Source organism: Pongo pygmaeus, chromosome 5 (genome assembly GCF_028885625.2).
Source record: "Pongo pygmaeus isolate AG05252 chromosome 5, NHGRI_mPonPyg2-v2.0_pri, whole genome shotgun sequence".
NCBI lineage: Eukaryota > Metazoa > Chordata > Mammalia > Primates > Hominidae > Pongo > Pongo pygmaeus.
The window spans coordinates 116,457,662-116,485,630 of record NC_072378.2 but is presented as its reverse complement, the minus strand read 5'-3'; the positions used below and the strand labels follow the sequence as shown (position 1 = coordinate 116,485,630).

General features: G+C 38.3%; 1 protein-coding gene across 4 annotated transcripts in view; it reads right to left on the bottom strand.

Moving 5' to 3' along the window:
• DSE (dermatan sulfate epimerase) overlaps positions 1-27,969 on the bottom strand; it is a 179,779-nt gene that overhangs the window by 28,717 nt on the left and 123,093 nt on the right. For 3 of the 4 annotated variants that reach the window (XM_063666515.1, XM_063666514.1, XM_054491778.2), the window contains exon 2: positions 9,293-9,761. In XM_063666515.1, coding sequence (XP_063522585.1) covers positions 9,293-9,708 — 416 coding nt within the window. In that variant the 5' untranslated portion in view covers positions 9,709-9,761. Of the gene's footprint in view, positions 1-9,292; positions 9,762-27,969 lie in introns of those variants that run through there. The other variant, XM_054491779.2, reaches the window with a different exon arrangement.

The following is a 27,969-nucleotide window of genomic DNA, read 5'->3' as shown; positions in this document are numbered from 1 at the left end:
AATTGGAACACTGGCAGACTGGCTCCACAGTCCTTGCTCTTAATTCCAACAAACTATTGCCTCCCCTTGCTTAACAGCACCGCCATTCATTTCAAAGACTGAAGCAGGTGGTTTAAAGTGAATAAAAACAAAACTCTGTTGTAGTTACCTGATAAGAAGCAGACATGGATATTACATGCATGTAAGAAGATGAACACCAAAATTTAAGGGATCAGGGAGGAGAGAAGGCCAGGAGCAGGAGGAGTACTTCAAAGACAAGGTAATCTGAGATTCTCTGCTGAGCTATGCACCAAGATGTCAAATCCTGACATTCTTCCTACTGGCCTCCAAGTAGGTCAAAGGTACAGTGTCTCTGTGATTATAGGCTGACAGACAAACGGCTGATGACAGGCAGGTCTTCAGAGTGAAAGTGAGACCAGATAAATATGAGCAGCCACATTACACAGGGCACCAAATCAGTTTCAAAGTTGTATACAGATCCAGGACTTCTGCTCTCAGTAAGCTTAGACTCTCAATAAAAATAAGACAGATCATTCATTCATTCATCCATCCATTCATTCAATATAATTAATTAGTGTATTTGTGGCCGGTATACCATATGTGGCTCTTAGAACCCCCAAAAATGCTGGGGCTACCCTCAGTAAGCTTATGTGCCAGTAGGGGAGACAAATAAACCAATAATTGCAGTGCAGGAAAAACAACCTATAACAGTTTTGCATGGGTTCCTCGGAACATATGAATCACACCAGAGGGCGGGTATAGAAGATGGAGTCTGGAAGTTTTCTAGAAAGAAGTTTCTTTGGAGCCGAATCTAGAAGATGTACACTCCTGGTCAGAAAACCAGGCAACCCAGTTATGACTGCAAACGAATGAATTAAATAAAAAGTAACTATAGGAATTGGGATGGATGAGAGGCTAGAGAACATGTAATGGTGGAAGAAGTTAAGGTAGATCATACAGTCTGGATAGGGTTGGAGAGAAAGGTGGAAGACAAGGTATAAATGAGTCTGTAGGCAGAAAGGCCACCTCAGGGCTGGTCTGCAAACTCATTACTGCCCAAACTGAAGGCAGAGTTGAAAATACCAGTGCCACATGGTCCAACTGGACCATTGGGAAGACCACACATAAATACCTATCAGTGAAAAGCTTTAAAACAATAAAAATCACAAAATTCTAGAAAAAAATATAAGAAGTCTCTAAGCTCTGGATGGGTGACAATAGATTGATCTCTTTTATTTATCAAAGGTACTTTTTCCTGAAGAGCTCACTTACATTCAAAAATGACAGAATCACCAACAGCAAAATGCATTCATAGAGTAGCAAGAGTGAAGAACAGAGCAAGGGGAGGGAAGAGAAAAATGACTATGGGTAAATAATGAGCATAGTAGTAGCAGTGCAGAAGCCACAGAACAAGTAGAAGTGGAAGATAGTGAATTTGTAAGAATCAGCAGATATGGCCAGGAGGTCCTAAAAGTTACAGTAATAACTATACACCAAGATACCTGCTAAGGGTATCTATGAGCCCTTGCAATGTAATAGGGACAGAGAATTTTGAAAGTCATCTGTCCATACAGTTGGCAATATCAACAAAGTGAGACAAATAAAGTAGATAGAAGAAAGAGAGTGACACAAAAAGACATGTAAAAAAGTGAACCATCTTTTCTCTCCCACAAACCACTCTCTCCTCCCCATATTCTACATCTCATTTGGGTATCAATATGCAACCAGTCACCCAGGGCCATCATTTATGCCTCCCTCTCCCTTACAATTTAAATTTTAGTACATCTAAGAATCATATAGAGGACTTGTTAAAAATGCAGGTTCTGTGGCCTACTCCAAGAAGATATGATTCAGTGAGTCTGGGCAAACCCCAGGAATCTGTCTTTTTAAGGATACCCAATATGCTGAAAGACTCACACTTTAAGAAAGAGTGTCCTATATCCGATCAATCTCTGTGTAGATTTTCAGTCTTACATGTTCTCTTAAATTTATACTTTCTTCTCCCCACCCTCACTGTTTTAACTGTGGTCTTCATTTCCCTCCTACACTAATATTATAAGCTTCTAACCAGTTTCTTTTTTCCTGAGTCATCCCTTCCAAGCCATCCTAAACACAAAGCTTTCTAAACCACAGGCTTATGTGGGATAAGCAATGATCTGGCCCCCGACTATGGTATCTCCTCCTGTGCTGTCCAGAACTCGCATGTTGACACTGGAAAGGAAAAGGAAAGATGGATGAGAGAGACTGTGGTAAGCGTGGCTGAAATGTGTTCCCTTAACGGACGTGGCAGAAGGAGATGAAGAAGTAAAAAAGCCATTCTTAAGATACCTAAGGTAAAAGGAACTACCTGGCTTTATAAAGGACTCCATGAGCATACTCATGTCATTATTACTCTCAAGTTACCATTAGCATGAACTTAATGTCAGCAAGACCCTACATCTTAAGTGGTGTTAGGCGTGAATATTTTATCCAAAAGATAAAGCCAACTTTTAAAAAGTGATTATGAAGTGTCAATGAAAGAGAATACAGACATATATGCGGCACTTGCGAACTAACATTTTCCCTTATGATAATGAGGCAAGACATCAACAAAATTCAAACATCACGCTTGCCAGATTTTTATGTTAGAAAAATTTAAGACCCAGATTGTAAAGAATACATGAAACTTAATATATTCATGTTGCCTTTGTTCATATGGGGTGAGGGGCACTGATTTATACCCCAATTAAAGAGGGATGAGAACTCCTCTGGCCTTGAGCACAGTTCCCTCTGACAACTCTGAAAGCCCGCCCATGTTGCATTTAAAAAGGTATCAAATGACACTGAAAGGGTGGGAGGTAGGTGAGCAAGTGAGTCACTCATCGCAGAGATGACTTGAGGGTCATACCAATACTGAATCTTAGAGTCAATAAACATATCTTACAAAGAAAATTAACTTCGGATTTCCTTTCAATCAGGTATGATTTACAACTGTCATAACATTTTTAAAGTTATTGTTAGAAAGAAGCATTATTAGAATGACTTTATCTTCACCTGCATTTGAAATAGATGGGGAAGAGTTTAAATTAGTTGAGCGCTAACAATTTAGGTAAGCAGAACATCCTATTTAGGGTGCGACTGTGCACCACACAACTGTCCAATGGCACTGTAACCGGGCTGCTCAGCTAATCTGTACACCTGCCTATGCCTCTCCCTCGGGTCCTCTTCATCTGCTTCCTCCCACCACAGGGCACCTGACCTTGATTCCTGTCCAAGAATCCATTTGTAACACTGATGGCAACAACCTGCTTAATAAATGGCATTCAAGAAGTGAATTCCCAATGGCTGTGTGTTTCTGTAAATTTTAAAGAATTTGATGGTTGTAAAAAGCCTCCTAAGTTATTTTACCCTTCTATAATATTTTTAAGTCTCTGCAGCAGGATAAAAGGGATAGCTTCCCTTAGGTCACAGAATGAAAAGAACAGAGAAAAAGAGAGGCAGAAAGAGTGAGGGGGAAGGGTAAGAGAAAGGAAAAAACATGAATGAGAAAAAGCCAGGGGAATTAGGGGCTGGGTTTTCTGACAGCCCAGCATTTGTCTCCACGAGTCCACTTTAATGGATTCCAGGTGCATTTTGGGCTAAGCTGCCCAGCCTTCCTCACTGTAAGGTCATGAGAAGAAAACCTGATCTTTTTACTCACAGGGCTGTGGCTCCACATGTTGAGGCCCAGCTACATCCTCCCGGCTTTTGATTCTCAGTCTTAAGTTGCAATTTTGAGAAGTAAAAAACCCGAGAAGCAGCTGCAGAGAACTGCATTTGAAGCCCAGCAGGCAATGCTGAGCAAGGCAGGCACAGTCCTCATTTTCATACGTACAGCAATGAAACTGGTTCATTTCAATATGCTGGAGATTTTTCTTTTTTCCTCTTTTTATATTTTATAATTATATTTTACTTTTGCAAATACACCCTCAGATGACACCATCCAGAAGTTTGCAATCACAGGCAAGAATTTAATACTCAGTCTGTTGCAAAAAAAAAAAAAAAAAAAAAAAAATACAATTACTTCTCTGTCCAAAAGTTCAACTTTCTTTGTTTCCCTCACCAGTTCTCCTGATTTCCTGTAGCTAACTGGCTCCAATGCAAGAATGAAGTAATTTCTTTCCTCTGTGATTTATTTTCTGTCTGATGATAAGTAAGGAAAAATACTATAAAGAGAGAACCAATGAGTCACAACAAATACTTTTCAAAAACACAACTCGAGTGACAACATAGGTAAAATGGAGTACTGTGTACCAAGAAACTTAGCAAGAATAAAGTTATATGTTCGTACCTATTTCTGTGTAATAATAACAAACTTTTTAGTAAAACTATGTGCCAGGCACATAATGCTAAGAGCTTTATATGCATTACTTCATTCAATCCTTGGGATGACCTTGTGTGGGAGGAATAATTCATATTTTACAGATGAAGAACCAAGTTTACAGAGTATAAGGAACCTGTCAAAGGACATGTGGCTAACACAATGGCAGAGCCAAGATGCAAGGACAGATCCAAAGATCACTGGGGCAGACCTGTTCCTCAGGGTTTACAAATTAAGACAAGGAGCTGCGAAAAGCCTGCTGCTTGGAAATGGATGCTGTATAATTCTATGTTATCAACTAGGGCTTGAACAATAAGTGCTCTCAGTTACAATCCTATCCTAAATCTCTTTTAAATGCATTCATCTTCCCATATTATTAAGTGAAATATGGTAAACTTAACTGCACCTTTTTTAAGTGATTCAGGATCTGTAATGTTTTCCAATAATTATTTGAGTACATTTTGTTTGTTTTGTTTTTAGCTCCGGAAAATCACTAAGAATTTGCTGAGGAGTGTAATGTTAAGCTCATAGCAACCCATCTACCGAGAGCTTGGCTAAGATTCATAATGTATAGGGAGGCTGCCTGGTGGACATGCAGTCATTTCATTTTTCTACACATGCAAAATTCTACCAAAGGATTAAGCTAGATCAGGAAAAAAGTAGCCTGGGCTACCCCATATATCCATCCTTTTCACCACCCCCACTCCCTCCCTGATCAAGGTTTTAGTAAAATTTGCTTTGGAGATCCTCCATCGAGGGATACACATATGAGCAAAAGAGGCATGGTCCCGCTCTCAGGTCAGTCTGGTGTAAAGAAATAACACTGTGCAATTCATCATACGTACACTGCAAGGATGAGAAGCCTGTGAGGGTTCTTCATAAAAGCCCTATAGGAAACTTCCTTCTGATCCTTAGGCCAAGAGTAGTCAGTTCTACAGAGTAACTGATCCCATGGTCACTGTAAACTTCAAAATTGACTAAGCCTACTTTCTTTGCTACTAAAACCAACCAACCAACCAACCAACCAAGCAACCAAACCCCTCCGTGTCCACTTGTGGCCCACTCATGGTGCGTTTTAGATGCCTTTTAGCAACTGTCGCATTCCTTGTCTAGTCAATGTCGCCAGTCTTTCCCCCCTCTTTTCTTTCTCAGCTACTTCTAATTCGAAGCACAATATTTTATGCTTCCTTAATCTTCTAGTGGAAAAGTTACAGTAGAAATAAGTTATGAAAATTTTAGAAAAGTAGGATAAAATAATATCTACTTTATTATCTAAAAGATTAAAATAATATCTTTTTATATTTTACTTTTAAAACTAAGTTCAGCACAAGCTTAAATTACTCTGTTACTTTTACTGTAATGAAGAATGTGTGTTCCTAAGCAAAAGGGAGAGAAACGGGGGAGAGCTTCTGAGATAGGATGCGAGCACCTCTGAAAAAGTAGATAAAGCACATAGATTAGTCTCATCATTCTGCCGTGCCCAATCGTCTGGATACTGAGAGACACACACAATAAAAATGCATGCTGTTATTTTTCAATCACCATTATCATTATAAATCTATGAGATTCCCGTTCTACTTTGTATGCTATTAGATGGACAGAGTACAATTGAATATTTTCCTTTTAACGTTTCTGCTTCAGGATTCTTAAGTGAATCTATAGAGGTGAACTTTAACCTCTTTATTTACTATTCAAATGAAATGAACCCCATTAATAAATTTGTATGCATGTATACCTCATAGGCACTTCTTTATAATACCAGACAAATGACACATCGTTACTTTCCACTAAACCTTCTTCATTGGTGTTAACATTAGATTCTTGTATACATTTTAAAAAGGGCCCAGGGGAGCATCAATGAACATTTTAATGGAAAAAGCCAAGGGGAAAATTTTATGAGTTAAACAGATGTTCTAGTTTTGAGAGCAATTAAGATAAGTAAAATCCCAAATGGATACTATTTCCTTGGAGCCTACATATACCAAATTATAAACCAAACAGGGTCTAATTGCTAGGTAGGTAAAAGAACAGCATCAATAATTACCATTATTGTCATTATTCTCATTTACTGAGGGCTTACTATGTGACAAGAACTGTGCTAAGTACTTTACCTTGATTATTGCGCTTAATCTTCCTAGCAACCCTATAAGGTAGATAGGGTTGTTACTGCCACATTATACATCAGGACACTAATGCTCACGCAAATTAAGAAAATTAATCTGGAAAGTTAATTAAGAAAATTAACACAGCTGAAGAGTGAGGGAGCTGGGATTCAAAGGCAGTGTGACTCCAGAGTTGGTGCTTTTCTACCATACTAGAGTGCAGCATGATATAAATGTTTAAGTCATGAATGAAAACTAAGGAAACTCCTTATGAAATGATCCACACACTCAATTCTGAGCAGAGAAAATATCCCTAGCTTAGGCTTTAAGAACCCAATGTTTGCACCCTTTGCCATAGGTAAAAATTATAAAATTACTGGGCTATTTCTGCATCTTTGAATCCCCAGCACCCTAGCACAGTGCATGATACACAGTAGATGCTCAATAAATATTTGTTGATCAAATCAATCAGTGAATGAACATAACTTAGTAACTGGCTTTCAAAAGAGTAGAAATGCTCTTCAAAGAAAATGGCAAATGCATTCAGCCTGATGAAGCTATTGTAGAAAGTTTTTTTTTTTACTTTCATAATATCAATTATTGATCTCTTTTGTAAATAACAGCTAGTTTTTTGTTTTTGTTTTTTCTGAAATCAAATATAGGTGAATTATATCCTAAGACAATGACAACACTCAATTGTATACTTCTTGGTATCTAGTGAGAACATGATTTAATGGAGCAATTGAAACAGAGGTAGTTGAACTGTAAAATCACTGAACATTGTTTTAAATTATTACAACACATAATTGTGTTGTAATTGTGTTCAACCACAAATCTAAATGAAAGTTCAAAAGTCTAAGAGTTGGGTGTGGTAGTTTTTAAGGAGTTAAAATTTCTGTGAAGTTATTAAACAGCACAACTTAATAATAGTACCTGCCAAAACAAAATGTTCAAGTAGCTCAACTTTCTAAGCCAAGTTCACTTTTGGAACTAGAAACCAGATGTAAACGTAAATTCTCAAGATTTTACCTTGAAGGTCAAGAGAAAGAAGTCAACTGTTCAGCTCTATTAAGTCAAAAATTGGCTTTTAGTTTACTAGATAATGGCCTAGAGTTATACCTATTTCTATCAATATTGCCATGAATAAAGTACTAGACCCCTTGTAAATTTCTATACACCTCCAGTGATCAATAAATCTGGACTTGTGGAAACTATGTAAAAAATTATCATATTTCTTTTAAGTTATTTATTTCTCTTTTCATAGAAGGAGTCTCATCCTAATGGCAGCATTCATTCATTGGTATTTATATACCCAAATATTTTACATTATAATGAGAAAACTGTACTAGTCTTGTACAATTCTCATGTTACTGTATTGTGCTAAACAATCTCCATCAAAAATGGTATTTCACAGTCCATTACTTTCTTGTGAGATTAAATACACGGTTCTCTACAGGCACTAACTATCTCTGGAACATTTACTTCAATTTCTTAATTTGCCAAAATCCACTTATCTAAAACAAAAAGGACTTTAAAGAGAAAGTACCCTTCTAGGTGACAAAGGTTTCTTTCTAAATAATGTAAATATGGTTGCCATTTTAAACTAATTGAACAAATCAATTAGGGAGTTACTGTAGCATTTGATAATGTAATCTGGTAATTCAAATATTAGATAAGTTTTCATACATCTTTTCTTTCTTGGTGCCAAGAATAGAATAAGATCAGTTAATGTCAGTCAAAGTCAGAAACAACTACATACATGGCTAAGCTTTGAAATAAATCAAATAAAAAATTCTTTTCAACCTATAATATTATAAACTTCAAAATGACTACATGTACTTAGCAACAGGGCTAAAATATCAGCTCTGATATGGATTTAATGCCAACTCTTGCATAATACTTTTCATTACAAAATTCCAGAAATTTATCGGAAAGCTTGCAAACCACCATCCTTCACCCCGTGATATGTTAAGATGTAATTCACCATAGCATTAGGTGCATTCACTGATTTTTTTCTAAGTATTTAAAATGAGCTCTCTCTAGCCCTATGACAAGAGGTAGCTTACGTAATTTTTTAAAAAAATTTCATACAATCTGTAAATTCTTTTATTGCAACTGAACCATAAATGTGTATTTAAAAATTGCATGAGTAAAAACATCTGTAGAATCCCTTGTTTAATCAACTCATCCCATATCTGTTTGGAAGCAAATGAAGCATTAATTATAAATTAATAAAATAAATTTAAGCTAATCAAAAAGACAGGAATTTGTTCTCAAATCTTAAACTTCTGAAACTAAATTATTATGTAATTAGAATTCCTCACACAATTACACAATAATGTTGGTTTTCCTACAGGTCTCAGAAATCTGCTGGTTATTGGAGGGGATGTGTTTATAAATTGCCAGTCAGTCCCATCCCATTCACATTTAGTTCCTTACGATCATAAAATGCAAGTAAGTTGTAATTACTTGAAATATCTTGCTGCAAAAAGTTTTAACCACTTGGGGTCAATCAAACCTAACACCAGATGATAGTAATATATGCATGTTGAATATGGAGGAAAGAATTCTCAGCAATCATGATGATACTCTTTACTCAATTCAGCGAATTATTTTTTCTTTAGATTAAGCTGCATCTAAATATTTTCCTTCTAACTTTAAACATGGAAGTGACTACATCTTTTGAAACTAAGGGCCATTCATAAGACTGGCAACACAAATAACAAATAACACCTCCCCACACACACATACACAAAGAGGTATATGAAGATCTGGCCGCTGAGATTTCATATGGATTTGTTTCTTTCTAATGCAGAGTTACTACAGTAAGAAGAACAAGACAAAAATCTACCAACTAGGCTGCGCTGCCATCCTTTCCATGTAGTCTTTGGCCATGTCTCGGGCTTCAATGTTCTCAGGATACAGCACACAGAACATTGCCAAGGCACCCAAGTTGTTTCCATAAATTTCATTCCAGCGAGCACTGTAGTCCTTGGGATCCCAGGGAGGGAGGTATTCCAAGGGGCTGGACAGCATCGTGTGCACAGCCTCCGTGAGGCGGGCTGCAATGTGCTCGTGCGAGCTGGCAGCCCTGCGCTGCAGCTCCGCCACTTCTGCCCTGGAGAAGTACAGCATGGGATGGCTGTCGTAGTTGGCATTGGTGAAGGGAATCATGACTTCTGGGTTCTCGTCGGTGATGTAGGCTGACACAAAGCAAAGCAAATATATGAAAAACACACTGGGAGCCCCCCGTGTGTGAGTCCTCATCGTGGCATCAGATCTCCAAATCTCCAAGGCAGCCAAACCATCTTCGAAAGATCCTATGTGAGATAAAAAGGAAAAAAAGCGTCTGTCAGCCAAGGGAACGTGGCACAGGTGTGGAAACATATGAGAGGTAGAAACCATATGTGAAAATAAAGCTTACGAATTTAGATTTTTAAAAATACAACAAATTAATTAGGAAGAAAATTACTAAAGTTCTGATTTTATAGAGTTAAACATACTATATCAGAATTGTATTCATTATGGAAAACAGAATTTTGGACTTAGGGAAAATGTATAATATTTGTTCAAGTAAGGAAAAAATTATTCTTGGTATTCTTCTCACATAGTATCATGCAAAAAACATCACATTGTATATTTTTTTAGACATTAATACATAAACCACAATAACCAAAAGCTGGTAATGAACAATCATCTGGGAATCTTTGAGCAGACGTTACAAAAAACCAGAAAATCCTGTATTTCTTACTACAGCCTCTTTCACTGTAACTTATCTCCTTTTCCTAACATTTCTGAACCAGGGATTAGGATCAATACATCTGTAAGCAGACAAAACATTATGAATAAGGTTAAATATCCTCTTTATGTGAGCAGAAGGTGGAAAGAGAGAAGACAAAGGCCATGTAAACATCTGCCAAGACCGTGTATTTCCTGGGCTGACATCAGCAAGCATGTAGTGAAGACCAAACACAGTGCCACTGGGACCAGAAACTGACATGCCTTCATTCAGAGAATAAAATCCCAGAATTAAAAGGCTGAAATAACATGGGTGCATTTTCCCCTTATTATCTGAAACTACTGTCTACTTTTTCATTTGGCATATGGGATTTTGGTGTCATTCAATAAGTGAGAAATGTAAACAAAGTTCACATATTTTCTTAACTACTTGATTTTTCTTCAAAGCCCCTTTTTTCACTGGCAGATTTGTGCACTGGTTAAAAGAACGTCTTTCAAATGTAGAAACACTAGGAAAAAAAAAAAATCCCCAAAACCTCAGCCTAGTCAATGTCCCACATCTGGGATAAAGCAGGCAGAAAATCCCCCAGAGGAAAGTCAGGGAATTCTTAAAATTCCTAAGAGGGGAAAGGTTATAGAAAGCAGACCAGAAAAAGACAGTTTTATGTAAATAATGAACAGTGGTTTTCAATTATTAAAGGGAGAAACTGATGGTGGAAAATCAACCTCCCAAGCTGAACACAAACTGTTTTTCCAAGGAAAAACTGCCTCATCATATTTAGAAGAAGAAAAACTAATAATTTAACAGATAATGGAAGATTAATCCATATTTTCAACTTGCTGTGTGTGTTTCCAAGAAAAAGGCAATGAGACATCATTTGAGGGTGCTACCTTATTCTGGAGTTTTTTAATATTTCTACCTATACATGAAACTCGATGGCAGTGGTTTTGTAAAACATTTTACATTTATTTCAAGAGCAGAACTTCTGATAAATAAAAAATTAATATAGCCATACTAAATAAAACATATGAAATAGAAATAACTCTTGGACTCTGCCAGTATTATGTCTAGCACCCAAAGTCTCAAGGCAGCTGGCAGGCTGGATCCTTCAAGGTCAGAGACCCAGCCAAAAGAAATAGTCTTCTGTGGTTATGCCTGAGGAGGGGTGTGGTCTCTGGCAGCACACAGAAATGGCTGGGTCTGAGGTAATGCTCAGTACCCCCAGGGGCTTATTCCTTGCTCCATTTAGAGAACAATATACCGGCCAGGCACGGTATACCGGCCAGGCACGGTGGCTCATGCCTATAATCCCAGGACTTTGGGAGGCGGAGGCGGGCGGACCACTTGAGGTCAGGAGTTGAAGACCATCCTGGCCAAAACGGCGAAACTCCGTCTCTACTAAAAATACAAAAATTAGCCAGGTGTGGTGGGGGGTGCCTGTATTCCTAGCTACTCGGGACGTTGAGGCAGGAATCGCTTGAACCCGGGAGGCGGAGGTTGCAGTGAGCCAAGATCTGCCACTGCACTCCAGGCTGGGTGACAGAGAGAAACTCTATCTCAAAAAAAAAAAAAAAAAAAAAGAGAATAATATACCGCTAACGATTATAAAAAAAATCCTGTATATATTAAGTCCCTAAAAGTCTAAGTCTGCATGCTCTCATCAATGCAATCAGCACTGTGGGGGTTTTAGACACTTTCTCCTTTAATTGAACCCCCCCACACACCCAACGTACATGCAGTGAAAGATCCTTCAACTACCGGCTTTTGAATGTGTGGGAGCTCAGGTGGATAGGGGAGTGGCTCCAGCTATGAGCATATGGGTAAGAAGGCATTAATACATGGAAACTAGAATTTTTTCATCTCACATTCTGTACAAACTTCCCCAAACGTGGGTAAGGTTAATTCATCATGTTCTTTGTCCTCCCCTATGCAACCACACTCCCATCCAGGCACAGAATCACTGTATATTCAGGACTGCTCCAAAGAGTCCCTCACACTGTGGGGCCTACATGCCTAACTCAGCAAAACTCACAATATGACCCCTGCCACTTCTGCCACATTGCTTCCAGTTACATAGGATATGCCTGAATATATTTAAACCAGAAAAGCTGATCCTGAAGCACAGAACCTCATTAAGATGTTGTTTTGGGAAGGATGCCATCTCAACATGCCAACTGTTATTGAAGGTTCTCTAGCTATTACTTTGAATTAGTGCAAGGGAGTCAGAGCAGCAAGGTTGTGCATTACTGTACATTTAAAATATTAATTTCTGTCGGAATACCACGTTAGCCAATGCAGAACCCATAGAGATTCTGCAGAACAATCATCTATGAAGACTGGGGAGAAAGAACCCAGGCATTCTCAATACCACAAATGGTGTACTACCTTCCCCATGCCCCACTCAGTGTGCTCAGCCCCCAATGCTCTCCCAGCTATTAAAGCTTTTGTCGATTCACCCAAAGAGTTGATCTCTCCTGTATCTAGCACATACCTATATCACACTGGACTGTTTCAGTTGTTTACATGCAATGCCTCACAGAAGGTGAGAACCTTCTTCCTCTACGTATCATGGAGCTTAGCACTGAATCTGGCTTTTAAAAGGCAGCATGCTGGCTGCGCTGAACTAAATCCCTGGGCCTAGCTGTTGGTAGAGCAGACCTCATCACTAAAATAAACATGGAGAAATTTTGTTCCCCCTTATTTGAAGCCAAGGCAAGTTTGGAACTTTCCAGAAAAAAAGTCCCTCTAGGAAACTAATGGGAGAAAACACGTATGAAGCCTAGAAACTTATGTAGCCTAAAAACTAACCACTAGTTTAAAAAGAAAAGAAATTAAACCTAACTAAAGTCTAACCCAAACTTGTTTTAGGCTGGTAACCTAAAAGAGGAAGTAATACCCATCCATCATTTTAAATCTGTCTAGAAAATTTCACTGAAAAATCTCTATTTCCAGTCATTGGGTTTTCTCTTTGACCTTCCACTCTAGACATTGTGTGTGCTCACTGTACAAAGAGAAGAGCCAAAATTGAATGAAAGGAGTGTTTCAAGATAATTTTAGGTGGACCAAAAATGGATAGGCTTTACGTTAATTTTACGTACTTATTTTAATGTGCATTATGAAAAACTATACTACATCAAACCTGAGATTTCAACAGATATGCAAAACTCCTGTTTAAAATATATTTAAATTTAAAAGTAAAAAAAAGTAAATGGATATGGCAAAAATTGTTGAAGGTGGTACCTGAATAACTATAGTTTGAGAGATGCCAAAAAACTATAGTTTGAGAGAAACAAAGGGCATTAAAAGCTAATGAGTTTACGGGAATGGTCAGCCCCAACCCTCCCACTTTTTTTTTTTTTTTTTTTTTGTGACGAAGTGTCGCTCTGTCACCCAGGCTGGAGTGCAGTGGCCCGATATCGGCTCACTGCAAGCTCCGCCTCCTGGGTTCATGCCATTCTCCTGCCTCAGCTTCCCGAGTAGCTGGGACTACTGGCACCCACCACCATGCCCAGCTAATATTTTGTATTTTTAGTGGAGACGGGGTTTCACCCTGTTAGCCAGGATGGTCTCAATCTCCTGACCTCGTGATCCACCCGCCTCAGCCTCCCAAAGTGCTGGGATTACAGGCGTGAGCCACCGCGCCTGGCCAACCCTCCCACTTTCAACACTATGAAACAAACACAAACACACATACTATCTCAAAATGTGCCTTCTGTCCTGGAGAAATAAGTCTGAACTTCAAGATGTTTGTGCGTGATCTCTCAAGCTATTCAACCCCTAATTCATTGTGTTTCAGAAACAGCAGAGCACTCCCAGCCCCTTTAAATCTTTAAGTTGCACTTGGCCCAGTTCAAGAGCATAGCATTTTCAACATGGCAAAATTACCAGCGACTCTCAGCAGCTGATGCTACTAATAAGTAGTTTATCTACAATTCAATTCTCAGGCTGTTTCTGAATGATTCTATTCAGCATCATGTCCCCTGAAATTCTCTTTTTCCTCTTCTAACTCTACAACTTTCATGACCCACTTTTTCTCCCCATTCATTTGTCTTATGTCACACAACTTGGATAGTAAAACATTCCTAAATCTATGAGGTAGGAGGATCAGTTGAGGTCAGGAGTTTGAGAACAGCCTGGTCAACATAGTGAGACTCCATATCCACAAAAATAAAATAAAATAATTAAAAAATTAGCCAGATGTGGTGGCATGTGCCTGTAGTTCCAGCTACTCGGGAGGCTGTGGCAGGAGGATTGCTTGAGCCCAGGAGTTCGAGGCTGCAGTGAGCTATAATTGTGCCACTGCACTCTAGCCTGGGTGACACAGTGAGACCTTGTCTTTAAAAAAAAAAATCACGCTGTTACTGCTATAATTCAGATAGCAATTTGATCATCTCTCTGCCTGTATATATTCGGCAGTCCAAGTTTAGCATTATGTGTAGGCCAAGCTACGTGAATTATGAATTATAATTACCTTAAGCAGATCTTCATAAAGCAACAATAGGCCCCAAATTATTTTGCTGTAATTCTGGTTCCAACAATCCACTGCAGCTATTATGATTCAGCAGTCACACAGAAAAACTTTGTTTCTGTGATCCTAAACGCTTTTCACATATTTGATCTTTTACTCTTCAATAACTTAATATAGCAAAATAGTATTATTTGTTCCACAATAAATTTCAGAGAAAGAACTAGAACTTGCACCTCCTAAATCCTAAGCCAAGATTCTTTCCTTTAACCAAACTAATTTGTGAGAATGTTCAATAACATTACAAGTTCCATTTTTTTGCCATCCTTACACAAAGAAAGCACAGAAGAGTATGCTGAGAAGAAAACACTCAACACTAAACTAGTACATCAAGTTTCAAAAAAGATTTGGGTTTCAAATGATCTGGGACTGTTTATAGAATGAAACAAATGGTAGTACAAAAGTTCTTTCAATTCCACAGGCTTCAGAAAACACAGAAAGTATAAGGATGGAAGAAAGAAATCACCCTGTAGAAAGTAAAACATGCCCCAAATTAAGATGGATTAAAAAACCCTCTTATAATATGTGCCAAATTTGAGGAACACAACATAATGATCAACAGTATGGGGCATGGAGTTGGGCAGACAAGAGCATAAATCTCAGCTCTGCTGCCTCCTAGTTTTGATCAACTGACGTCCACTCTCAAAACCTCCCTTCTGTCATCCACAAAATGAAATATGCTTCATGGGGTGATTAGACATGTGTGATGCACTTAGCATAGAACATGACATGAAGAGCTCAATAATATTTATAAAAAGGAAGATGTTTCAGACCTGCAAGATTATATTAACCTATTGATAAAATATTTTATTTGAAAGAAACTAAATCTTCATACTTTACAGGTAAAAATATAAGAACCACAGATGCTAACTGACTAGGGCCAGATCATACTGCTTATTAGAGACTTAGTTGAAATTGGAACACAATGCTTCTGACTCTTCAACACATCACTCACAGTAAGCTCATCACTCACTGGAAAGGAAAGTATACGACCCTTTAAATTTTTCAAGTATTTGTTAGAGGTTTTGCCCCAAAGAAAAGAATAATAGATTAAATGAGCTATTAACTAAATTTTCTTCCTAGGGTCAGTAATTTAATTCTTCATATACAAAAGGCGACCACTTCTTACTTTATTCTGTCAGGAGAAAGCCCTGCCGATCTAACAGTGGCTGGAAAATACAGTCTCTGGCTGGAAAGCTGTTTCTTAGTAACACATTTATATTATGGAAGGAGTACATTAAAATTTAGGGGACACCTGCTGCCACTGCAAGGTGGATAGGTTAACCTCAGTCCAGGATCTAGTCCTGGCTTCATCACTGCCATCAGTATCTCAGCTGATCATCCTGGAGATGAGATGCTACTTAATGTTAGGCTTCTCTACCTCTCACATATGAAAAACCAGAATGTCAGCATATTCGTTTACCATCAAGCAGATTGGGAAATATTTTCTGGCTTCACCGGAAACCAACACAGTAAGTGAATTATTAGATAATTGTCTGGTGAACAAGGAAAGAATCAGAACAAAGGCAATGGGAAAGGCCCTGAACTTGGGGCAACTCGACCAGTTAAGATCGCTACCATAACTTCATTTGAAGGAGGCTGCTGAACCATAACTTCATTTGAAGGAGGCTGCTGAAATTGCCAGGAGCTGTCACAGATATCCTTGGGGTATCATTAAAGACAAAATTTTAAAAACTGAGTTGTAATCATATTTAGAAAACGAGAGTGAAATATATATCCCCTATAGCTCCTGCCACCACACCCGCCAAGCTCAGCCTAAGAGCAGCTGCTCCAGTTTGCTCAATTTAATGGATGGGCCCCATAGTTAGTTACATGATTAGGAATAACTCCCACACTAGAACCAGTGTGCCCATATCCATGGCAAGATTGAACAGGCAGACCCGACAAATGAATGTTCCTGACGTTGCACCCTCTCCGATGGAAAACAGGCAGATGTTGCCGAGGTTAGGCACTGTGACTCGCTTGCTTATGCTTCCATTTAAGTCCAAGTTCCCTTCTCCTTCAGGCCTCCAGTGAAGTTTTAGGAAAACCCTGATTGCCTGAGAGCATTAGGATATACTAGACAGGGCTGCATTGCCTTCTCTGATCCATTTTAGGATTTAACTCTCAGAGAAACCTTCCAAGTGCCTTGGGGAACACCTTGCTGTGGTCTCATGTACTATTTCACTGTTGCCACATATTTTAACAATACTAATAAAATGCATACATTTTAAAAGGTCTCCTCACTTTTCTATTTAGGTTGTATTAAATGCATAATTAAAATAATTTTTTAAAGAATGTTTCCTCAATACCAAAATAAAACCTTACATGTTCTTGGTAAATTTTTGTAGTTAAATAAATCTAACCTTATTCTTAAATATGTCAAATCCTAAGAAAACCTATGGCTTCAGTACTGCAGAATCATTCCCTAAAATTATACTCCCTGATATGTAAAGCCTGTGGACTCAGACAAAAAGGAAAATCTTAAAACTGAGAGCCTTTTTTTTTTGAGACGGAGTCTCGCTCTGTTGCCCAGGCTGGAGTGCAGTGGAGCAATCTTGGCTCACTGCAAGCTCCGCCTCCTGGGTTCACACCATTCTCCTGCCTCAGCCTCCCGAGTAGCTGGGACTACAGGCACCCACCACCACGCCCGGCTAATTTTTTGTATTTTTAGTAGAGACAGGGTTTCACCATGTTAGCCAGGATGGTCTCGATCTCCTGACCTCGTGATCCGCCTGCCTCAGCATCCCAAAGTGCTGGGATTACAGGCGTGAGCCACCGCGCCTGACCAAAACCGAGAGCTCTTAATCAAAATCAAGAATATTCTTGCTCCCTAAAAGGTAATTTCCAAACAAAAATCCACAATATGAAATGATAGTATATGGAACTTCCAAGAATTTGCACACGCTGCTGAAGGAGTAATTAGAAACCTGAGGCCACACAGCAAAACCACACCATGTATAATAACAGTGTTCACTGCCTTAAAATACAACATTAAAAAAAAAAACTTTAGGTCAGGCTTTTATTAACTGCAGCTCTGTACAGTCAAAGAACATTTCTATCATTGTCCCCTGAAAGGTTTTCATGAAGATACTACATTTTTTCATTATATAATGTGAAGCCCACTTTCTTTGTTATACCAGTGATGGTAATTGTATAACTTCCTTATATTAGAATAATTCATGTAAAATACGTTTAAAATGCTCACAAACATTTTCTGATGTCAAGTCTGAAGGCTTCCTCCCCCATCCACCAGAGACCACCTGAGTGAGAAATGTAGTGGCTATCAAACTAAATTCATAATTTAGTGGTAGAGGTTAGCCTGGTGCATGTTACTACTAAACTACAAACCATTAGTATCCAGCTTTTCAGAGACTGGTTATCATTTCATATGTAGAAAAAAAAAGTAAAATCTGTATTATTTTCATGGAGGCAAAGGGAAACTAGGGTAGAGATACCAGTGTACAAAAGTCACTTATGAGAGTACTGGTGCATCTAATTTTGCTTACAGAAGGCCAAAAGAGAAAATGAAATGGTTATACTTTCTAAGATAAGCTATAAATAAATTCTAGCTTATCTAGCAGTCTAACAATTGAAGATCTTCTGATTAGTATTTCTTTAGTACAATTTTAGTTGATTTTCTTAATGATGGTTTTAGAATACACTATTCTAAATTATTTTCAGAATTTTTTATTTTGATATTATTTTCAGAAGTTAATATTGAGCATAATTAAGTGTATTTTTTATGCTGAATCGCTTAAAAAGTAGTAATTTTTGCCTGTTATGCTTTGCAGTGCATTGTGATCCAGTATTGGAATATCAATTCCTTACCCAAGTTGGGGATAATAATTTCTTATAAATACCAATAAATTCTACTATGTATTGAAAAACTATTAAATCCAGGAATTATGGGCCAGGCACAGCAGCTCATGCCTGTTATCCCAGCAGTTGGGAGGCTAAGGCAGTTGCAGCACTTGAGCCCAGGAGTTGGAGACCAGCCTGGGCAACATGGTGAAACCCTGTCTCTACAAAAAAATACAAAAATTATTTGGGTGTTGTGGCATGTACCTGGGGTCCCAGCTACTTGGGAGGCTGAGGTGGGAGGATTGCTTGAAGCTGGGAGGCGGAAGTTGCAGTGAGCCAAGATCGCCCCACTGCACTCCAGTCTGGGTGACAGTCTCAAAAAAAATAAATAAATAAAATAAAATAAAATAAAATCCAGGAACTATGTTAGGCATTGAACATACAAAGTGGGCAAGAAAATCTACACCTTCCCTAAATAACTATAAATAAAAATATAAGAAAATGATGCCTCTGAGGTTTTTTTTTTTTAAAAAAAAACTGTCGTACTGTATTACTCTGCCTGAAAATAAAGATGAATAGTCAGTCTCCCTTAGTTCAAAGCAATTTATTTAACCTATTGAACTTGGCCACTAAAGAAAATTTGCAATATATTTTTAAAAAGTTTCTCTAAAGAGTAAAAGATTTTCTATAATGGTCTGAAGGACAAGCTATGGCTCTCTCAGCAATAGCTCTAACCATGAAAACACTTTTGTGGCATTACTGACTACAAAATAAAATATAGAAAAGAGGATGAATAAAAATAATGAAGCCAACAGCTAAAGCCCAACCCTATACAGTTTCAAATAACAGTTAAACTAAACTACAAAATGCTTCTGAAAACCAAAGTAAAATTTTTCTTCCTGCAATAGATTCCTGAAGGCAGACTGGTGAGATGGTTAAGAAGGCTGGCATGGGGTCACAGTTGTTTGTCTCTGTATGACTTTGGACAAGCTATCTAAACCTATTTCTTCATTTAAAATAAAATGCTATTTGTCTCACTGACTGGTTGGGAGATTAAATGAGGTAGCACCTTTAAAGCCCTCACCACGTCATAGTAAGTGTTTTAAAAAAAAAGAAAAAGCTAGTTATCATTCACCTCAAAACACTATCAGTGGTTGAGGGTGCAAGCTGGAGCCAGACTTCCTGGGTTTGAATCCTAGCATCATCACATCCTTACCTACATTCCTGTTTCCTCCTCTGTAAAATGGATAAAATAATAGTACCTCCCTCATAGGGTGTCTGTGAAGCTTAAATTAGCTGATATACTTAAAGCATTAAAATGGTGCCTAGGATTTAGAAAGTGCTCAATAAATACTAGCAGCCATTATCATCTTCTCAATGAGAACATCGAGGTCAGTCCAACTGAGGGGGAAGTGCACCATGACCCCAGGAGGAAACACTCACAAAACTATCACTCAGAGAATGCTATTTTTAAAATATGTACAATGCATTGTTTACTCTCAACCTTGCAGTCTCTTCAGGAAACTAAAAATATCAAATATTTTGAGAAATATAGAATATTTGATGACAAAAGTTTTCTTCTTCTTCCTGCTCAACTGCATATTTATAACTTTCAGCTAAATATTCCAAGTAACCAAACAGATCTGAGGAAAACAGCAATTACCAATCTATTTCTTCATCAACCAAAGTCTATCTACAGATAAGGCTAACTGATTCACCATACTGATAAAAACATGCTTACACAGTCACAAAAAATCCTAAATGAAGAAATATAAGTCCTGATGAAATGTAACAGATGAAAAAAATTACTTATAAACTCAAGTATAATTTTTTAAAATTTTGATGTTTAATCAAAATACATTTTCCACTTTCCACAAATGCCAATGTATATTATCTTTCAACTGGCAATGTAACTCCCTCAATCTGTAAATTAAATATCTTTAATTCTGTATCACCAATTCTCCCCCTTTGATGTTTACATATGTGACTTCTTTTCTTACCAGTTGTGATGGTTAATTTTATGTGTCAACTTGACAGAATCATAGGGTACACAAGTATTTGGTCAAACATCATTTCTGGATGTGTCTATGAGGGTGTTTCCAGAAGAGAGTAAACGGAGTAAAGCAGACTGCCCTCCCAATGTGGGTGGGCCCAAATAGAACAAAAAGAGAGGGAAGATTTTCTCTCGGCCTAACTGCTTGGGCTGGAACATCTAGTCTTCTCCTGTCCTTTGGCTGGGATTTACACCTACAGTGTTCCTAGTTCTCAGACCTTTAGATTCGGGCTGGACCTATTCCACCTGTTTTCCTGGATCTCCGGAGTGCAAATGGCAGACTGTGGGACCTCTCAACCTCCATAATTGCAAAAGCCAATTCCCATAATGGCCAATTCGCATAATCTAGCCAATTCTAGATATAGATAGATAAACAGATGTAGGTGTAGACATGAAACTACTGGTTCCGTTTCTCTGGAGAACCCTAATATACTAATTAAAGCTGCTCAGGCCAAGCCCTTTTTCAAATTCCCATTAGAAAAACCCAGTATCCCTTTCCTAGTACTCACTCTCCAGAATCTCGCCAACTAGGATAATACACCACACTCTTCCTCTTCCCTGACACTTTGGGAAGTTAGTTTCTGGGATACCATATTCTCCTGCTTCTCTTAATACCTCTGTGGAAAATCCTTCTTATGCTTTTTTCCCAGAAAATTTTTACTGCTTTTACTGTGCAAAGAATGTGTATTTCACTATCATATTTAATCCCCAAAATTATTTTATGGGTAATTTTGTTGGAAATAGACGAGGAAAGTGAGATTTAGAATGGTGAAGTAACTTACCCAGCATTGTTCAGTGAGTGGTCAGGTTTATTTTTGATTTCAGGTGTGTCTGAGTCACAGTCAAGATTTTAGCCATTATGCCTCGCTTCCTTTCTCCCTGCAAGCTGCCTGCAGTGTCTCAATCCTGGGACTTCCCACAGGAATATGGCTGCATGGCCGCACACGGTCATTTGCTCACTCCCATGTCCTTCCTCATAACCTGCCATCTAAGGTGCTCATTTATACATCTAAAACTAAATTCTTCCAATCAGAACTTTGTTAACACCTCTTCTTCACTACATTTTCTCAAACCAATTATTTGGAAATCATCTTCATTTCTTCCCTATCCTTTTTCTTCCATTCCAATTTTCTCACCAAAGTCATGCTTTTTTTCCTAAGTACTGTTTCATTACTCTGCAGTTTTTCAACAGATTCCTGAGACTGTTCCAGAATTCACCATCAACCTCCAGGGTAATTTTCCTCCTTTTGACCTTTTTCCTGAATCCAATAAATATCACATATACTTGTGGGTTAGTTTCTCCGTTCCTCTAGCCCTTTGTCTGAAAACTCCTATGGATGAGTCATGACATTGATTACAGATTTTTCAGGGGAAGTGCCCCACAAAAAAAGTACTACTAACCTCACTTATGCAATCTAATCTGGTTCACTCATTTATGAATTTAGCTAAACCGTTCTTGACATTATGTGTATTTTTGATATGTCCTTATATCATATCTTCTAGGATAAGATACTATAAGTTTATTCTCTAATAGTAATAATGCCTCTAAGAAGCACTAATACAATGTTTAAGGATCTACTATGTTACATGGGAAAGGGTTATATTAGCAGACCTGAGTTGCTCAAACCATACACATTCCCAAGAGAAGTCTTCAGGACTGGCCCTTTACCAGCTCATGAGAGACGAGCCCTTGGAATATTCTGCCTGATAAAGAGTTTTTTATACACTCGAGGCCTTGGGTTACATGGCAGTAACAGTTTAGTTAACTAGGTGATTTATGATAAACTCCTATCTTTGCTCTGGAGAGGAGTCTGAGTAGCTGAAGTCAGTCACATCTAACTACAATAAAAGCCCAGGACACCAAGGCTCAGGTGAGCTTCCCTGGCTAGCAATGCTTTGCATGTGTTGGCACACATTGTTGTTGTGGGTACAACTCCAGTAGGAGTGGACACTTAGAAGCTTATGCCTGTTTTCTCCTGGGCTTTGCCCCATGTGCCTTCGCCCTTTGCTAAGTTTAATCTGTATCCTTTGGCTGTCTTAAAGCATAACCAGATGATAACAAATGTTGTAAGTCCTTCTAGTGAATTGCCAAGGCTGATGGTGGTCGTGGGGGCTGCTTCCCCATCCATACGCCCTTTATCTTCTTTTTAGTTAAATCATCTAAGTTCCTGTTAGAATTATGAGTGGCTTGCCATAATACTTTGTCCCATTATAAAAGAAAATGTGATACTTTCACCACATCTTTCTCTTTAGTTAACTTTTGCTATTTTTCTCTGACTTACACCCAGAAAAATGACTAAGAATGTTGCTGTTGAAGCAAAGGACAAAGCAGAATATACTGGACTGACACATTTTTTTTAAGGCTTTGGGAGTATTCCAAAAATGAAATATACAGATGGTAAGCAAAGGGCTAAAAGGAAGTTCATTGGAAAGTAATTTATGGGCATTAAACCTGTAACTGCAGTACACTTGATTGAAATAAAAATTGTATATATTGGATGAGTATATATGGAGTGGTGCTTTTATTACTACACATGAAGTTCTTTTACATTCTTTACTTATATACAAACATTCCTCATTCTTCCAGACTTCAAGTACTCATCAGTGATAAAATTTACTTTTTTTGTTGTTGTTGTCTTTAACATTTTCAAATATTTTTATATGTACTTATTTTGATTCTCACTTTTGTCTCACAGATGAAAACCTGTGAGTTCTTTGGCATTAAAATCCCAGCATACTTTTCAAATGTCCTCCTATGAATCATAATCAACTCAGAATACCACAGACTTGGTTTGTAAAACAATGATACATGATGTAGTTAACCCAAAGACGTAGGCACTTCCTTCTTAGACTTCCCCATCTCAGTTACTGGCAACTAATCCTGCTAGTAATTGGACGCAACCCCACCCCCTCCTTTTGTCCCTTCCCTATTTCACTCTCCATATCCAAACTATCAGCATATTCTGTTGGCTCTACTCCAAATCTGTCCAGAATCCAGCCACTTTTACCACCACCATACAGCCACACCATGTCTTGCCTGCAACAGCCTCCAAATTTGTCTACCTGCCTTCATTCTTACCTCCCTAAGATCATTCTCCATATAGGAGCCAGAGTGATCCTGTTCAATCCTAATTCAGAGTATGTCACCGCTCTATTTAAAACACTCTAATGGCTTCCCACCTCATTCAGATAAGCATCAAACTCCTAAGCATTGCTCTTAAGGCACTAAGCAGCCTGGCCATACTGCCTCTCTGCCTTCATGTCCGACTGTCCAGTCTCTGCTCCAGCCATGCTGGCCTCTTTATTATTCCTGTACACATAAGGTGTGCTCCTTCCTCAGCGCCTGCACATTTGTTCCCTCTGCCTCGAATGCTTACCCTAGGATATCCATGTGGCTTGCTCTCTCATCCTCTTTAAGTTTTTGCTCAAATGTCACTCTCTCAGTGAGGTCCGCAAAGACTACCTTATTTAAATGACATTACCACGTCCAACCATCACCATTCTCTAGTTCCCTCCTGGGTTTTATTTCTCTTCATGGCACTTATGACCTTCTAATCTACTATATAATTTACTTATTTATTTTGTGTGCTTGGCTCTCCCATCTAGAATGTAAGCTTCAGGAGGGCACTTTGCTTTCTGCTATATCTCCAGCACATAAAAGTGTACCTAGCACTTAGTAAACACTTAAAAAATATATATTAGTTGGATAAATTTAACTGTGTCAAGAAGTAAACTTTTAAGTCCTCAGAGATAACTAAACATATAGTTATACAGCTACATAAACATAATTACATGAAAAGAAACAATAAAAATTTGTGTAGGAAGACAAATCATATGGAGATAAAATGTACTACAATGTTCGAACTCTGAAGGTTACTCTGAGTGATTATCACAGAGTTTACTGAGAGCCGTGATCACAGCCAGTGCCTTCCCAGCCTCCCCCAAGGCACAAAGCTCCCACTAAGTCCACCTCAGGCTGCTAGGTCTAGGTGACTTGCTTTACCCCCAACTTTCGCCATCCCATTATTAGCATGCCTAACTAACATGCCTCTAATCGCAGACCACTGCCTGAATGTCTCATTATTTCCTGACATTCCTAGGATAGTTTTCATGAGTTCTCTATGGGTCTTTTTCTAAATGCCACCTCAAAATTTTCGGCCCATCTTGCATGGGATTAGGCACCTCACACTCTCCCTAGTCTATCCATGTCCAGACCAGCCAAGTCTTCCTTTCTGCTGAATGACTGTTTCTGTGCTAACTTTTATTTAGGTTGCTCTGTTTTGAAATTTAAAGTGATTCCCTCATGTCCCCATGTCTAATCACATTCCCAAGGATTGTAATTATTATTTAATGGTTTGGTATAAGGACTTGATTAGTGTTACTATTTGCAAATTTAAACAATCTTTCTGTACTATTAACTTTTATCTAGAGAATTCAAAAGAGTACTCTGTAATTATTATTTCCTCTACGTCTATACGATTGCTATTATTTTGTGCTAAAAAAACTTACTATAGTGTATATTTAAGTCTACGAAATGTTACTAGTCAGGAAATAATTTTTGAGGAAAAGTAAAGCTCTAGTAGACTGCTGGAGACTACATATACTATGTAGAACAAGAGAATAATTTCTGAATTGATGGCCATGGGTACACAGGACAAATAACATGCTCCTGCAGAAATATTTCAACTCAGTTCCACATCTGTAAATTGGGGATAGAAATATCTATCTCCCAGGACTGTAAGGAAGATGAATGATAATATGAGCAAGGTATCCAGAGCAATGACTGGCATATGAAAGGTGCTTAATAGGTATGATTATTTAAAAAAATTAAAAACTCCAACTGAGGGCCTGAAATATGGCCAGATATTTAATGCCCATGTCTGTGTGCACGTACAAGTTCATTAAATGTTTAATGCAGAGTCTATATCCTTATCTAGGTGAATAAGTTGTCCTTATTTCATTCTGTCTTAGCATCCTGCTCTCATAGTGTTAGCCCCATTCTTGGCATCTCCTAATCTAGGCATATACTTCTCTCTTGCTTGCATACTTCTCCAACCAAATTTTCATACCCACTCTACCCATTTTTACCCCATGTCTATTCACAGCCAGATTCCCCCTAGCTACTTCTCTTCTGATCAAACCTAATGGAATTCCTCTTTGTCTATGCTGGAAAAAAAACTCCCTTTTGTACTAAACTTATTTTTCAAACTCTCTTCTTATGTCTAGCCCTAAATGAATGTAGAAACTAGAGGATCACCTGTCAGGTGATTCAGAATTTAAATAAGGTGGAGTTAGGGAACACTTAAGATCCTTCCAAATTACAGATTTTATGAAACAACTGAGTCTTTCAATAACAACTTGTATCCAGTTGTGCTCTCCCATGCAGGCCAAATCTCATATCCTACCAATTCACAAGCAACATGGAGACAGCCTCTTCAATTCCTGAGAGAGCCTAGTTCTCTAAATAACTCTAGGTGTGACTCTCCTGAAACTTTTATCATTTGAAATCACCATTTGTCCGTATACTCTTTTAAACCTTCACTGGTAATTTCTATCACTCTGGGGATATTTCTAACTTTCTCAGTGACTTAAGGAACCTTGATCCTATTTGTTCACTTACCTCAATTCCTACCATAAGCCTGGGGGTAGGGCAGGGAACAATTTCTCTCTTGCCACACAGCTGCATACCTACTCACTTATCATCTCCAACTGACTCCTCAGTAAAATCCTTACCATTGATACTTCGAGAGTTTTTGCCCCTTTCCACAAGCATTCAGTTCTTCCTTTGTCACCTATACATTTGGACAGTGACATATCATCCAAATTTAGAGAAGACAGAAAGTATGTGGTATAAGTATAATGTCTCATTTATCTTAATGTCCTTATCTCTAATCCTAGACTGAAATAAGTCACAGGGAATGTCATACTGGAAAGAAGGAAGAAAACAAAATATCTTTTCAGGAAATAGGGGGCACAGCAAAATCCCAAAGCCCTTTATGGCAATGTCCATTAATGTGGCTACGTAGGGGAATGGTGTAGGCCCAGGCAGAAAAGAGACAGAAGAGACAACAAGCTCATTAACTGATCATCATATAAACCTACAGATTCCTCCTCTTTTCTACAATCCTTTTGGCATATCATGGCCATGTTATGGTAGGCTGGAAATATCTGACTTACAGTCTGTTATAGGTTAAATTTTGTTCCACAAAAATTCATATGTTGAAGTCCTAACCCCCAAACCTCTAAATGGGACCTTATTTGGAAAGAGGGTCATGCAGATTTAATTAGTTAAGATGAGGTCATATTGGAATAGGGCAGACCCCTACTCCAACATGACCAGTGTCTTTATAAAGAGACACACACACACACACACACACACACACACACACACACACACACACACAGAGAATGCCATGTGAAGATGAAAATAGAGATTGGAGTGAAGCATCTACAAGATGAGCATGCCAAAGATTGGGAGAAGCCATCAGAAACTTGGTAAAAGGCTTGGTACAGATTCTCCTTCATAGCCTCAAAAGGAAACAGTCTGCTGACAGATTTTTAGATTTTAGACTTCTAGCCTCCACCACTGTGAGGCAATAAACTCCTATTGTTTAAGCCACCTTGTTTGCAGTACTTTGTTACAGCAGATAATTAATAGAGTCCTAGCTCTAGAATTTTCTCATTTCTAAAGTAAGCATTGTAATTCTTACAGTATCTACAACAATGAACAATAAAGTGCCTTTATTGTGCTTGCCAAGTGCCAAGAACTATGCTACATATTTCATGTAGATTGACTAATTTAATCCTTACCACAGCCCCATAATGCAGTTACTTGTATAATTTGTATCTTCACCTTTTGAGGTGATGGAACCTGAGGCACAGAATAATTAAGCTACCCAAGGTCCCATAGAATGTGAAGAAGCCAAGACATAAATGCAGGCAGTCTGATCAAATTACCCAGGAAATAACTATCTTTACAAATCATAAAGTCACCATTTTCATATCATTTCCCTACTCAAGAGCCTGTATTTCCCTCAGCAAAATGAGCAACACTCTTGTCCAAGAGCTTTCATAATCTAGCTCTGGCCTATCTTCTCAATCTCATCCCTCATTTCCTCTCTACATAAACTCCCCCTTCAGACTTACCTGCCCATCTTTGCTTGAGCATGACTCACATTTTGTTCCTTTATTCCCTATGTTACTCTCTTATCTGCTCCACACCCAACGTGGTACTTTTCTCATTCAAAGAACACAACACTCTTTAATGTAGCCTTCTTGGCAACTCCATCCATAAGCAATCTCCCCTGGGAACCCATGTATGCACTGCTCAATATTCTTTGAGAATTCAGGGACGCTGCCAGCCATGAAGGTGCTTATATCATCTTATAAAATGATAGAATAAATATT